Genomic DNA, 15,030 nt, shown 5'->3' on the forward strand with positions numbered 1-15,030 from the left:
CTTTCGGCTGTGATTTGATGTTTAATGTCCTCAGCGCTGAATGAGCTTTACTATTTGCATGATTTGATCAAGACACTTCAGCATGGAACTAGATCTACGCTTGTGGCTTGCATCCATCGACACGGCTGAGTGACCCGATGGCTGTTGCTATGGTAATGGCCTTCAGCTCCTGGACCTGCTTCACTCGCCTTGGTTGCTCATGGCTGTGGGCTCCACTTTGGTGGTTCTGCAGTCTATGTTTAATGTTTTGTGTGTTATTTGTTCACTTTATTGCTGATTGCGTGATTTGTTCTTTTTTTGCACGTTTGATTGTGTGAGGGTTTTTTCTTTAAATGGATACTACGGCATTTCTTTGTTTTGTGGCTGCCTGCAAGAAGATGAATATTAAGGTTGTATACTGTTCAAAGTACAATTTATTAACAAAGACTTGCTTTGCTTACAGGCAGCCACAAAGCAAGAAAGCCGAAGGACCCAATTGAAAAAAAAGAAAGACTGAAACAACTGGAGAAGGGGGGAAAGACACAATTATGCCAACAATAGAAGCACAGGACAGCAGTCTGAACCAGACTGAGTCCTTAGATCCACTCCCCAGAGCAGCTGGAGTAGGCCCAAGCCTTAGTCTCATTTCTCATTTGCCTTCAGTCACCTGTGTACGACGCTCCTTCAGTTGACATCTTCAGAATAGATCATGAAACCATGTGATTCTCTTCTTTTAGGTCTTTTACATTTGTTTTTCATCTTGAATGTGATTCTGGAACTGTTGGAGCCTGTGATTTTCAGTTTGGAGATCATTTGGGTGTTTCAGCGCTTTTCAGTCTCTGTGGGGCTTCTGGGAGGCAGAGGCAGCGTGCGGGAACTGCATGGCGAGAAGGCTGTGAACCGATGTTTGACTCCCTTTCGCCAATTAAAGCTTCCATTGTTTGCCGATTAAAACGATGAAGGAGGTTGAAATGCCTGCCTTTTTATCGCTGGTGAGATTGTCCTGCTAATGGAGCGGGGAGACAGCCTTTTGATTGCTGGTGTGATCGCTCTGCTACAGAGAAGGAGAATGTTGCCAGGTTTCTGCATTTTGGATGTGGACTTGGATAGTGGGCTTTTTTTTCAGTCTTATGGTTTTTTTGTATACTGTGTTTTTCGCCCAATCTTTCTCATTTTTTTTTGTGTGGGGGGTGGGGCATTTGGGGGTCAATATGCCTGTTCCATTTTTGTCATTTTTTTTGTGCAGGGAGGAGGGGTTTGAGGGGTGATGATCGTGCTGCCGTTCTTTTCTTTCTTGGCTTTGTGGCTCTCTGGAGAAGAAGAATTTCAGAGTTGCATAACTTGATAATAAATGAACCTTTGAATCTTTGAGTAGGCCCAAGCCTCGATCTCAGTAGCACAGCAGCTTATCTCTCAAACTATATTTATGCCGTCCTGAGAACACCTCCTCTACACCTTTAATGCTGCTATCCTTCTTCTAGAATGACAAGAACTGTACACAATACTCTAACTGTAGCCCATCTAATATTTTCTACAATTCTAGCTTGTGTTTTAAAGCTCAGCCAAAGAAAATAAATATTGCAAGTACATTTTTAACTTACTGAAGGGAGTGATAAGCAGGTTTCAAGTATTCAGATCAATGAGCAAGAAGGAACTCTTCAAGGCTGCTGCAGGGTATTTTATTAAGAGTACAATAAGCGATAAGGAAAACATATAAAATATACAGAACACCAATCTAAAACAGTGTGTAAAATAATTGATAAAAAAAAATTCCCACTCCCTTTTACTATGTGATGCAAAGGATTAACAAAACAATAAGTCTAAAAAGGGGTGCAGAATAGCTGATACAGTAGCAAGTCTCACACCCTTCTGCTCATCGAGGATGTCGATCTATGATGACTGGCCTTGGGGCTCTGAGGGGTCCTTGGCACCAATCACAATTCCAGTCTGCTCACACTTATGTAATCAAGAAAGCCTGGGTTTCTTTTCTAATCTGTACATACCAGTCGGTTACAATCCTAAAACAAACTATTTCTTAATGAAAGATGTACAGCGAGGATTTTACATTTGCCATTGAACAAGTTCCGCTGTTTCTGAAAACCTTATCAACTTTGCCAACCAAAGTGGTTTTGCTCATCTCCAACAGCAAGTTGCCACATAACTTAATACTTCACATCTGCATGCTTCAAGGCCTCATGGACTTCACAAATCAAGACTTTATGTTTGATTTACCTTCCTAATCACAGGCTTGATTATTATGAGTATTTTAAGTGGCAACTCTATTCTAAGTAAAGAGATGTGTTTTTAACCTGCTCATTTCACTTACCCCCATGTTGCAGCCACAGCTCCAGATGACATCATCTCAGCTGGATTCAGGGCTGCGAGGTAGCTCACATTTACCAGAACATAAAGCAATGTCACCAGTGGAAGGGAAATCAGTATAGCTCGGGGCAAGTTGACCTGAAACAAGAAATTCACTGCAATCTCAATATTGATTTAGTTTGGGCAGGTTTCCAAATGAATTTCAAGAATGAAATGCCAAAGACAAGTGAATGATTCCTGCTGGTAAATGTCATGTCACGTAATGCAGGAAAGTGAGAGCACAATAACAGACATTGTAAGGGGAGTCAGTTGATAGTTAGGCTGCATCAGTAAAGGAGAATCCATCCTTGGTCAAAGTTACTTGATCTCAGTTGACATGGTTATGCTTGTGGAACGGGGTGGGGGCGGCTGGAAGAGAAGTATGTAGACAGGCAGTAAATTGATTATGCTGTCCTGAAAGGAAATCTATAAAGTTTAATGTAAAGGCAGAACAACACCTACCTCTCCTAGTCCTGATTCATCTTTCACTTACAATACTCACGTATAGTTCACATTATGATTCACATCAATCCTACAGAGCTACTCCTTTCAATGAGATCACTTTCTCCTCGCTTGACCCCAATACATTTGGATACTCAGCTTCCCTTCTTACTCCTCATGTTAGGTGATATTTTTAATTCTGTGTATAGTCCTGTTGCTTCATGGTCATTTCAACAGCAACATACAGTATCTTTGAATGTCCTTGACTGTGTTTCATTGTAATGGGCCAAGATAACTCTTCAGAGAGCCACAAATAAGTTTCTCTGTAACTGTGGCACATTACTTGCACTGTTCTCAAACTCTCTGCAGCAATTATCACAGTTCACAGCACAATCTCTTTTCAACTTCCCTTCAGTGACTCCTCCTCAGAGAGTAGATGATATGAAGATATGAAATTGTTGAACTGGAGGAAACAGGTAAGGTTGCAAAGTTGTTATAGAAATCCCAAACAACCTGTTTTTTCTCCCATCCCTCTTGCCCCGATCTCATCCCATGTCTTCGTACCAAAAAGAGAGAGATCTCCAGCAGTGCCACAGGAAGCAAGTACATTATAGTAGGGCGATCCTGTCATTTTCTGCCACATTCCTATCCATCATCATATCTCTTGATTATTTCTTCCCAGTACTACATCGCATTAGAGTAAAATCCTACACATATATTATAAATGGTATAAATGTATTTAGTACAATATAGTGAATGGGTAATAGAGCTTAGGGTGAGTACAAATTAATATAAAAATGAAAAAGGGAAACTGACCATGCGACAAAAGTAAAGATGAAGGTTTAATTACAGATGAGCTAAGACACAGTTTGGAAACTATTACAAATGTATTCTTGGTCATGGCAATATGTAGCCAAATATTTGAGTCAAATATGATGACAAGTTTGTGGACTTTCCGGTTTAAGTTTCAGTCTGTTGTTAGAATGTAGAAAATAATCAGTTGATAGGAAATTATATTAACGGAGAGATCTAATGTCTGTGACTTCCGTCCTCTAATATTTAATTGGAGAAAGTTTCTGTTCATCTGTCACTGAATATCAGACAAGCATCCTAACAAATTAAAGGCATTAGAGTGCTTAAGAGAAATGGTGGCAAGTTAAGATATTATTTTCTAAGTGTATCTTCAGCTTAAAAGAGTACATTGAAGCACAGTTCAAACCTGACTCCTTTTTGTTGTCATGGTTTTCAAACCCTGGAAAATCAGTGCGAGAGGAATGGAATTCTAGAGGCTATCAAATCAATTGAAAACCTCATTACCATATAATTATAATTTTTAAGTTCATATAAATGAAACTGTTGCCTGTCCTAATGATCATTTTGCTTGTAGCAAAATAATTCTTCTTGATTCTTAAGCTATCCCTCAGGTTTAAGGATGAATTACTTCCACCACTGATTTTATAGGTTCTGAAATAGACAATACGAGAATAGGGGACTCTTTAACAGAAGTTCATGTGGTGGCTGAAGGGATGGGTGGACAGATGGTTGGTGAGGTGGTATTCTCCTGATGAATGTCACAAGGTTCTCAAAAGCCACTTCTCTACTTGGGGCAATCATGAAGTTGTGGAGATGCTGCAATTCTTCAAGGAGGCTTTGTGCACACCCTTTAATCTTTTCTTCTCTCTGTCTCGGCGCAACTCCCTGTGATGGAGTCTAGTATTAGAAATGTGTGTAATGTTACTAGCTAAATGCAGTCAGACCCACAGCAATTGTTGGCTTGGTCAAATGCAGACAATGGCGTTGCTGAAGTTGTAAGACATTTTAAATGCTCCTATCTGGAAAGACTCATTGTTGGAGCAAGTACAATGGCGTCATAGGAAATGGAAGAATGGAATAGAGTTCTTACTGAAAACACAAAGAGCAGCTGAGATAGCTGTAGGAGTCAGGAGGCTTGCAATGGATGTGAGTATCAGGAAATGTAGAGGAGGCTTGACCCAAATGAAGAGCATTGGAAATGATTTAGTGGTGAGTGATAACTTTAGTAATCAACTGCAAAATTACAAGCCACAAGGGGCCACAAAACCAGACAGAACACATACTAAACTCACAAGTAACAAGGTAACTGAAGGCTAGGAGTAACTGGTTGAGAGAATGAACAAAAGTTGTAGATGATAGTTGGGTTTAAATAGGCTGCAGGTGATGAGATGGAAATGAGTTGCAGGTGAGACTAGGAGCCTACATGTGCAGGCCTAACAGGAAGCCCCACCTACGGCCAGCCTCCAATGGCTCAGGACAATCTGGATGGATTTCCTTGATGAGTGATGGATCTAAGATCTCTCCTCTGGGCTGTATCATTCCCAATCGACCAGGCACTGCACATTCTGTCCATCATAATGGGAATCCATCAACCAGTGAACCGTGTACACTGGACCATCTTCCACCATTCTAGGTTCTGGAGGATTAGTTAGTTATTGGTCTGAACAACAACTAAACCTCTTGACCATGTCTTCATGCTTTTGTGCATTGTGTTGCTGCCATATGATTGGCTGATTAGATATTTGCATTAAGAGAGGGTATATAATAGAGCAAAAATTATTGGGAAGTTAGGGATGCTTCAAAAACCAACAGAAGGCCACTGAAAAAGTCATTACGAAGGTAAAGATGGAATATGAAAGAAAGCTAGCCAATAATATTAAAGAGGACACCAGAAGTTTCTTCAGATACATGAAGGGTGGATGTCTGACCACTGGAAAACGATGCCGGTGAGGTAGTAATGGGTGACAAGGAAATGGTGGACGAACAGTGTAAGTATTTTGCATCAGACTTCACTGTGGAAGGCACTAGCAGTATGATAGACGTTCCAGGGGTCAGGGATGAACAAGTGTGTGAAGTTACCATTACCAGCGAGAAGGTTGTTGGGAAATTGAAAGGTCTGAAGGTAGATAAGTCACCTGGTGTCTGTACAGCCCAAGGTTCTGAGAGAGGTGGCTGAAAAGATTGTGGAGGCATTAGTAACGATCTTTCAAGAATCGCTAGATTCTGGAATGATTCTAGGAGACTGGAAAATTGCAAATTGCCACTCCACTCTTCAAGACGGGAGAGAGGCTGGAGAAGGGAAACTATAGGCCAGCTAGTCTGACCTCTGTGATTGGGAAGATGCTGGAGTTGATTATTAAGTATGAGGTCTCAGGGTACTTGGAGGCACATGATAAAGTAGTCCATAGTCAACAGGGTTTCCAAAAGGGAAAATCTTGCCTGACAAATCTGTTGGATTTACTTGAAAAAATACAAGCAGGAAAGACAATCAGTTGATGTTGTGCACTTAGATTTTCAGAAGGTCGTTGACAAGGTGCCACACATGAGGCTGCTTAACAAGCTACAAGATCATGGTATTACTGGAAAGATTCTAGCATGGATAAAGCAGTGCTGATTGGCCAAGAGTGGAAATAAAGGGAGCCTTTTCTGGTTGGCTGAGAGTGACTAGTGGCATTCCACAGAGGTCTGTGTTGGGACCAATTCGTCTTACATTATATATCAATGATTCAGATGATGGAATTGATGGCTTTATTGCAACGTTTGCAGATGATATGAAGATAGGTGGAGGGGCAGGTAGTTTTGAAGGTTTAGAGAGGCTACAAAAGGACAGGTTAGGAGAATGGGCAAAAAATGGCAGATTGAGTAGTGTCAGGAAGTGCATGGTCATGCACTTTCGTAGAAGAAATGAAACGGTTGACTATTTTCTAAATGGAGAGAAAATACAAAAACTGAGGTGCAAAGGGACTTGGGATTCTCTATGCAGGATTCCCTAAAGGGTAATTTGCAGGTTGAGTCTGTGGTGAGGAAGGCAAATGCAATGTTAGCATTCATTTCAAGAGGACTAGAATATAAAAGCAAGGATGTAATGTTGAGGCTTAATTCAGCAGTTGTGAGGCCTCACTTGGCATATTGAGAGCAGGTCTTGGCCCCTTATCTTAAAAAGGATGTGATGAAACTAGAGAGGGTTCAAAGGAGGTACATGAAAATGATTCCAAGATCGAATGGGCTTGTCATATGAAGAATGTTTGATGGCTCTGGGCCTGTATTCACTGGAATTCAGAAGAATGAGGGGTGTCCTTATTGAAACCTATCAAATGGTGAAAGGGTGTGATAGAGTGGATTTGGAGAGAATGATTCCAATGGTGGGGGATTCTAATACCAGGGACACAGCCTCAGAATAGAGAGGCGTCCTTTTAGAACAGAGATAAATAGGAACTTCTTTAGCCATAGAGTGGTGAATCTGTGGAATTCTTTGCCACAGGCATTGTGGAGGCCTTTATGTATATTTAAGGCAGAGGTTGATAAATTCTTTATTGGTCAGGGCATGAAGGGATACAGGGCATAAGGCAGGAGATTTGGGCTGAGAGGAAAATTGGATCAGACATGATGAAATGGCGGAGGAGATGCAATGGGCCAAAATGGCCAAATTCTGCTCCTGTATCTTATGGTCTTAGATAGATAGATAGATAGATAGATAGATTTTATTAATCCCGAGGGAAATTTGGTTTTGTTACAGCCGCACCAACCAAGAATAGAGTGTAAATATAGCAATACAAAAAACCCCAACAATCAAACACCAAAATGCAAACTATGCCAGATGGAAAATAAGTCCAGGACCAGTCTATTGGCTCAGGGTGTCTGACCCTCCACGGGAGGAGCTGCACGGTCGATGGCCACAGGCAGGAACGACCTCCCGTGCCGCCAAGTGTTGTATCACGGTCAAATGTTGCCAAAGTCCAACCGTAAAAAGTTCAATATCCAGTCTGCAAACACGTTCCTCGATCGTAATATACACCGGATTGCACCATCCATTGTTAGCCAGAACAGTAAGCACCCAATTCCTTTACGTTTACTGTTCTCAGTGCACTTCCGGTCAGCCGGAATGGTATTACCCATCAAACTCCTCTTCTCCAAAAGTCTCTGTTGTCTCAACCCAGTCCTCTTTCCTCAAGGTCTTATTAATGAGCAGGTGTAAAGGTCTACCTAATAAAGTAGCTAAGTGTACAGTATGTACTTCAATAATAAACTTAATTTGAATTTTGAACTCTGAACATGTCTCTGATAAGAAAAACTGAAATGATCTTGGTGCTAATTTGTAAACAAGGTTATCTGAGCAAATGAGTGAATGCTAATTGTTAGAGAGGGAGAGCATGGAGAAAAGAATGTAGGCAGTGCAAAGTACAAAGCAAGAAGACATGCCTGGATGTTCAGTTTTATCATGTATTTCAGTTCCGGAAAGAGAAAAAAAAGAGAAAGAAGGGAATAATAAAACTAGTTAAGCCAGTATCACAGATACACAACTGCAGCAGACAGAGAATTAAGTTACCTCAAGTTGTCAAATACAGTACTGCCCAGATGGAAACTGAGGTGCTGTTCTTTGATTCTGTTTTGGACCTCATTATAATAATGCAAGAGCCCACAGACTGATGGTTCAGAGTGTTAGTTGGATCAAAATGAAAGCGACACACTACAGGAATTTCAAATTTGCCTTTGCAAATTGAATGTGCATGCTCTGCAAAGTGATCATCGAAAGACACAAGAGAGAGACTGCAGATGCTGGAAATCTTGAGAAACACACACAAAATGCTAGAGAAAATCAACCATCTTCAGGTCTCAGTCTGAAACATCAACTGTTTATTTCCTTCCACGGATGTCTCCTATCTTGCAGAATTCCTTCGGCATTTTGTTTGTCGTCATTACCAAACCTGTGTTTGGATTCTCCAATGCAGAGGAGATCATATTGTGATCTCTGCAAACAGTACAACAGATTGGAAGAAATGTAAGTGACCCACAGCTTAACCTAGAAAAACTGCTCGGGTCCCTAGATGGTGGTAAGGGAAGAGATGAAAGGACTAATGCTGCATCACCTGCAATTCAAAGGCAAAATACAATAAGATGGGTTGCTGTTAGAAAAAGAAGAGTGGGCCAGGGAATCACAAATTGGTGGGTCACAGAAAAATGTTGAAGAGGAGGAGAAATGTTGAAAAAGGTGGGAAAAGAGGGACACCTCTTTTTCCCTTATTAGTGAGAGACAGAGCCTGTGGTATGTCAAATACCAGGTGAATGAGTAGTCTTTGGGGTACTGCAAGCCTGTGTCTTTATTGATGCTTTGCTGCACGTTTGAGTGCTTGATGCGGGGTGCCGTTGCTTTTTTCCTGGTGGGGGGGGTCGTTGCTTTGCTGCTGTTTATGCATGGGTCGGGGGAGCGGGGGGGCGGTTGGGGTTCTTTTGGGGCACTCTGTTTTCATGGATGTTTGCGAAGAAAAAGAATTTCAGGATGTATATTGTATACATTTCTCTGGCATTAAGTGTACCTGTTGAGATATGGTGGAATCCCTTTGAAGGCAGTGGAAGTTGTGGAGAATGACTTGTTGAATGCAGAACAGGTGGGGTGGAAGGTAAGAAGCAGGGAAGTTTTATACTTGTTCTATCGTGTAGGGAAGGGGGTGAGAACAAACATGCAGGGAATGGTTGGGATGTGGCCACTAGACTGGTGCTTAAACAGAACTTGACAATTTCATTATTTTTTTTGCCAATATATATTCTTCCTTCAATTTCTGAATTTCTCTGCCTCAATCTCAAGAGACAGGCTAGCCCACTAACTGTCAGGCCTGCACATGCAGGCTCCTGCCAGTCCTAACCCAGCTAACAGGAGTCACCTGATATTCCTTTCCTGCAGCCTATTTACACCCAGCAAAAAAACATAGTCATGCAAAAAAAACAACACAAATATACCGCCCAAGACCCTGAGTAACATGTTCATTCATATGAATCAGCCAACATCAACCTGTTGCTCCTAACCTTACCTTGTTGCCTGTGAGTTCAGTATCTGTTCTCTCTTGTTTTGTGGCCCTTCATGCCTTGTTATTTTGCAGTTGATTATCAAAGTTCTTGCTCATTGCTAAATCCTCTTTGCTGATCTGCTTTTGAGTCCAGCCTCCTCTACACTTCCTGACAGGATGAGTGAAGCATCTATTGATCTAGCAGAGTATGTCCATTGATATGATTACACAATCCAGAAGCAGCAGGAGACTATTGACCACTCGCCACTCTCTTCTGACTCTCTGTCTTGATGCAGCAACCCTGCGACAGTCAACCTCCTCCCCCCGAGCCCCAGATTCGGGTACCTGAACACTTCAATAGATCCCCAACCTGATGCGGCAACTTCCTGTCCCAGTGTACCTTACAGTTCTACAGACCAAGCAAAGATTGCCTTCATCATCTTTTTTGACCAGGCGAACTCTAACCTGGGCCACCACCAACTGAGATAATAAACCACTATTTGCAATAAATATGAGGAAGTATCTAGAAAGTGGAAGGGGGAACAGCGGTTTAGCCTGACTCACTCTCTCTGGCCTCCTCCACACATGGACAGCTCTATGCACACAGGAGGCTCTGGTGGATTCCGGCACAGCAGACAACTTTCTGGGCCAGACTCTTTCAGGCATTTACATGGAAAAGAAGAAATGCATTAGAATTTACAAAAAAAAAACATATATGTACACAAAGACTGACAAACAACCAATGTGCTAAATAAAAATTACACTGAGATTTCAAGTTGTAAAGAGTCCTTGAAAGTGAGTCTGGGTCGTAAATTCAGATCAGAGTAGTGGTGATTGATGTTATCCATTCTGGTTCAAGAGCTTGATGGTTGAAGGATAATAACTTCCTCGCCTGGTGCTGTGGGACCTCACACTTCTGTACCTCCTACCCGATGTAGCAAGAAGAGGGCATGACCTGGACAGTGGGGGACTTGGATGATGAATGGTACTTTCTTGTGGCAGCACTCCATGTAAATGTACTCCATGGTTGGGAGGGCTTTGCCTGTGATGGACTGGTATGTATCCACCATTTTCTGTAGTTTTTTTTTCCATTCCTGGGCATTGGCATTTCCATACCAGGCTGTAACACACCCAGTTAGGATATCCTCCACTGTACATCTATGGAGGTTTGTCAAGGTTTTATCTGACATGCTGAGTGTATGTAAACTTCTCAGAAAGCAGAGGTGCCATTGTGCCTTCTTTGTGGTGACACTTACATGCTGGTCCCAGGACAGATCCTCAGAATTTAAATTTACTGTTCCTCTAGTAAGGAGCGGCTCGTAGATCTTCTGACTTTGTCCTCCTGTCATCGATAATCAGCACTTTAATTTTCCTGACATTGAGTGAGAAGTTATTGTGGCACCACTCAACCAGGGTTTCAATTTCCCTTCTATATATCAATGTGTCACAACCTTTGATTCAGCCAACAACAGTAGTGTCATCAGCAAATTAAATTTGGTATTGGAACTGTACTTAGCCACACAATAGGATGTGGAAGCATTGGAAAGGGTACAGATATTTACCAGGATGCTGCCTGGTTTAGAGAGTATGCATTATGATCAGAGATTAAGGGAGCTGGGGCTTTACTTTTTGGAGAGAAGTAGGATGAGAGGAGACATGATAGAGGTGTACAAGATATTAAGAGTGGATAGCCAGTGCCTCTTCCCCAGGGCACCACTGCTCAATACAAGAGGACATGGCTTTAAGGTAAGGGGTGGGAAGTTCAAGGGGGATATTAGAGGAAGGTTTTTTACTCAGAGAGTGGTTGGTACGCAGAATGCACTGCCTGAGTCAGTGGTAAAGACAGATACACTGGTGAAATTTAAGAGACTACTAGACAGGTATATGGAGGTATTTAAAGTGGGGGGTTACATGGGAGGCAGGGTTTAAGGGTCGGCACAACATTGTGGGCTGAAGGGCCTGTATTGTGCTGTACTATTCAATGTTCTATAATCATAAGTATGAAGTGAGTAGAGCAAGGGGCTAAGCACCCAGCTCAGTGGTGCAACTGTCCTGATGGTGAGAATGGAGGAGATGTTGCCAATCCGTAAAATTGGGGTTATCAGTGAGGAAATCGAAGATCCAGTTGGACATGCCTCTTCTCCCAACCTCCCTGTAGCTGCCTCACCTGCTTTACTCTCCTTCCCAGTTCTCATGAAGTGTCTTCAACTTGAAATATTAACACCGTCTCTCTTCCCATTGACGGAGCCTGACCTGCTCAATATTTCTACTTTTTTAAAAATGTTTTTTTAAAAACGTTACAGCATCAGCAGTTTTATTTTTTTATTTTATATTGTCATATATTTATTCTTAACCAGAAATCTTCTGTGATCTATTTCTACATATAAAATATGAAAATGATATTGACAACACATGTTGCTGCCTTATTTTTGGCAATAACTCACATTTAGATAAATGCCCTAATTTAAGGCCTGCAAGATGAAATCAAATTTTTACTCTTTTGCTGATAACGCTCCTGTTTCCTCTGCTTCACACCCACCCCCAATGTTTTAATGTATTCCTTTCATAAAAAAAGTACTCACCAATGTTTTAAAATAAGGTTCCACAATACAATTAGTTCACCCCAGGTATTTTATTTGGAACTCTTACACACTTGGTGTGTAGCATACACAACAGGCTTGACTTGGTTATCCATGTTGTTTATGCTAAGTAGTATTGCGTAAAATAGTACTTTTAAGTACTTAGTAATAGATTGAAAGTACGTGTTTTGTACTTACCTCAGGGTGCTTAATTTCCTCAGTCAAATAATTTAAATTATTCCATCCACTGTAGGACCACAGACCTTGTTGGAAAGCGATTCCAACTGAGCCTATTCCTCTTGTTCCTTGAAAAGCATTCTGAAAACTCTCTGTGTGTCCATTGATGATCAATACCATTCCACCTATTACAATTACAAGTAGGGACAGTATTTTGGCAAAAGTGAAGATGTTTTGAATGCGGGTTGCCAGTTTCACATTAAGACTGTTAATGATAGCTATAGTTAAAATGCTAGCTGCAGCTGTACACTTCACTACAGCAGGAGGCGGTGGACATTCTCCAAAAACTGGTGCTGCAATGTACTGTGCTAGGCTCAAGGATATTGCCACAATAGAAGAAGGAATGGCCACAAATACAGAGGTCCAAGAATACAGAAATGCTGGGATGTGCCCGAAGTTTCTCAAGATGTATATATATTCACCTCCAGATTCTTTTATCACTGTCCCTAATTCCACGTATGAGAGAGCAGCTGCCATGCTCAGACATCCACAGGCCATCCAAATCAAAAGGCTGGCTCCAGGGCTCCCAATGTATCGTAGGACCCATTCAGGGGACATGAAGATGCCAGAGCCAATAATCGTTCCAACAATTAAAGAAACAGCACTAAATAATCCAACTTCCCGTTTTAAATTCAGTTTTCCTGTAGTTGCTGCCATATCGGAGACAGCGTGTACAAAGGCAATGACTTTTCCTTTCCTCTCAATTCCACTGCAGCAATATCAAAGGTCCAAATACTGAAATTTTTATGAGTAGCCTTCAAGTGCTAAGTCTATCTGGCAATAACGGGACTTAGTAAATATTAACCAGTGGGATACATATCAGTTCTAAATATGGTTGTGTAAAAACATTGATTACATATTGTATAAATCATGTATAGCAGGTCATGCTGCTCATTAATGCAAGTCAGCAGTTAGCATCCATCTATATTTCTTTAGTTAATACCACTCATTATCCTTCTATTTCCTTCTCCCACAAATTTCCTCAAATGCACCTATACAATTTGACTTCAACTATTTCCACCTGTATAAATAATTTTGAAAATCTCATTGCTGTCAGTCTTTCGAACTATTCTGTCAAATCTCTGTCCATTGTTGGGTCAGTTCTCATCACTTACAGTATAGTTTGCTATGACATAGAAGGCAGCTCTTCAGCCCTCTGAGTCTATGCAGTCCGTGAATCCCAATTCTCCACTGACTTCTCTGTAAGCTATTCTCTTATACGTGCCTGTCAATAGCCCTCGAGTTGTTTACCATTCATCAAGACTAGGAATATCCTACAATATCCAATTAGCCTAACAACCAGTATATCTTTGGGAGGAAACTAGAGCTCCTGGAGGAAGACCACATGGCAATATGGAGAAAGTGTAAACTCCACTCCACTAAGGTGATTGAGGAGTATAAAAAGTGCAAAAAAAAACACTTAAGAAAGAAATTAGGAGGGCTAAAAGGAGACATGAGGTTGCTTTGGCAGTCAAGGTGAAGGATAATCCAAAGAGCTTCTACAGGTATATTAAGAGCAAAAGGATAGTAAGGGATAAAATTGGTCCTCTTGAAGATCAGAGTGGTCGGCTATGTATGGAACCAAAAGAAATGGGGGCAATCTTAACCCCCCTCATACCCCATCCATTATTTATTTATATACACACATTCTTTCTCCCTCTGACTATACCGCTTGCCCATCCTCTGGGGTTTCCCCCCTTCCTCTTTTCCTTCTCCCTGGGCCTCCTGTCCCATGATCCTCTCATATCCCTTTTGCCAATCACCTGTCCAGCTCTTGGTTCCATCCCTCCCTCTCCTGTCTTCTCCTATCATTTTGGATCTCCCCCTTCCCCTCCCACTTCCAAATCTCTTATTAGCTCTTTCTTCAGTTAGTCCTGACGAAGGGTCTCGGCCCGAAACGTCGACTGTACCTCTTTCTAGAGATGCTGCCTGGCCTGCTGCATTCACCAGCAACTTTGATGTGTGTTGCGGGGAGATCTTAAATGGTTTTTTGGTGTCTGTATTTACTAAGGAAACTGGCATGGAGTCAATGGAAATAAAGGAAACAAGTGAGATCATGGAACTTATACAGATTGAAGAGGAGGAGGTGCTTGCTATCTTGAGGCAAATCGGAGTAGGTAAGTCCCCAGGACCTGAAAGGGTATTCCCTCGGACCTTGAAGAAGACTAGTGTTGAAATTGCAGGGGCCCTGGCAGATGTATTTAAAATGTTGGTATCTACAGGTGAGGTGCCGGAGGATTGGAGGATAGCCCATGTTGTTTTGTTGCTTAAAAAAGGCTCTAAGAGTAATCTGGGAAATTATAGGCTGGTAAACTTGATGTCGGTATAAAGTAAGTTATTGGAAGGAGTTCGAAGAGATAGGATCTACAAGTGTTTGGATAGACAGGGACTCATTAGGGAGAGTCAACATGGCTTTGTGCGTGGTAGGTCATGTTTGACAAATCTATTAAGAGTTTTTTGAGGAGGTTACCAGGAAAGTGGATGACAGGAAGGCAGTGGATGTTGTCTACATGAACTTCAGTAAGGCCTTTGACAAGGTCCCGCATGGGAGGTTAGTAGGAAGATTCAGTTGCTAGGTATACATGGAGAGGTGGTAAATTGGATTAGACATTGGCTCA

General features: G+C 41.6%; 1 protein-coding gene across 1 annotated transcript in view; it reads right to left on the reverse strand.

The window, feature by feature from the left end:
* LOC140211104 (b(0,+)-type amino acid transporter 1-like) overlaps positions 1-15,030 on the reverse strand; it is a 43,378-nt gene that overhangs the window by 9,801 nt on the left and 18,547 nt on the right. Inside the window, exons 2-3 of the mRNA XM_072280583.1 lie at positions 12,374-12,537; positions 2,306-2,439 (exon numbers count right to left, since the gene is read on the reverse strand). Of these exons, the coding sequence (XP_072136684.1) occupies positions 2,306-2,439; positions 12,374-12,532 (293 nt within the window). The 5' untranslated portion in view covers positions 12,533-12,537. The remainder of the gene's footprint in view (positions 1-2,305; positions 2,440-12,373; positions 12,538-15,030) is intronic.

The sequence above is a fragment of the Mobula birostris genome, chromosome 2 (assembly GCF_030028105.1).
Source record: "Mobula birostris isolate sMobBir1 chromosome 2, sMobBir1.hap1, whole genome shotgun sequence".
NCBI classification, from domain to species: domain Eukaryota; kingdom Metazoa; phylum Chordata; class Chondrichthyes; order Myliobatiformes; family Myliobatidae; genus Mobula; species Mobula birostris.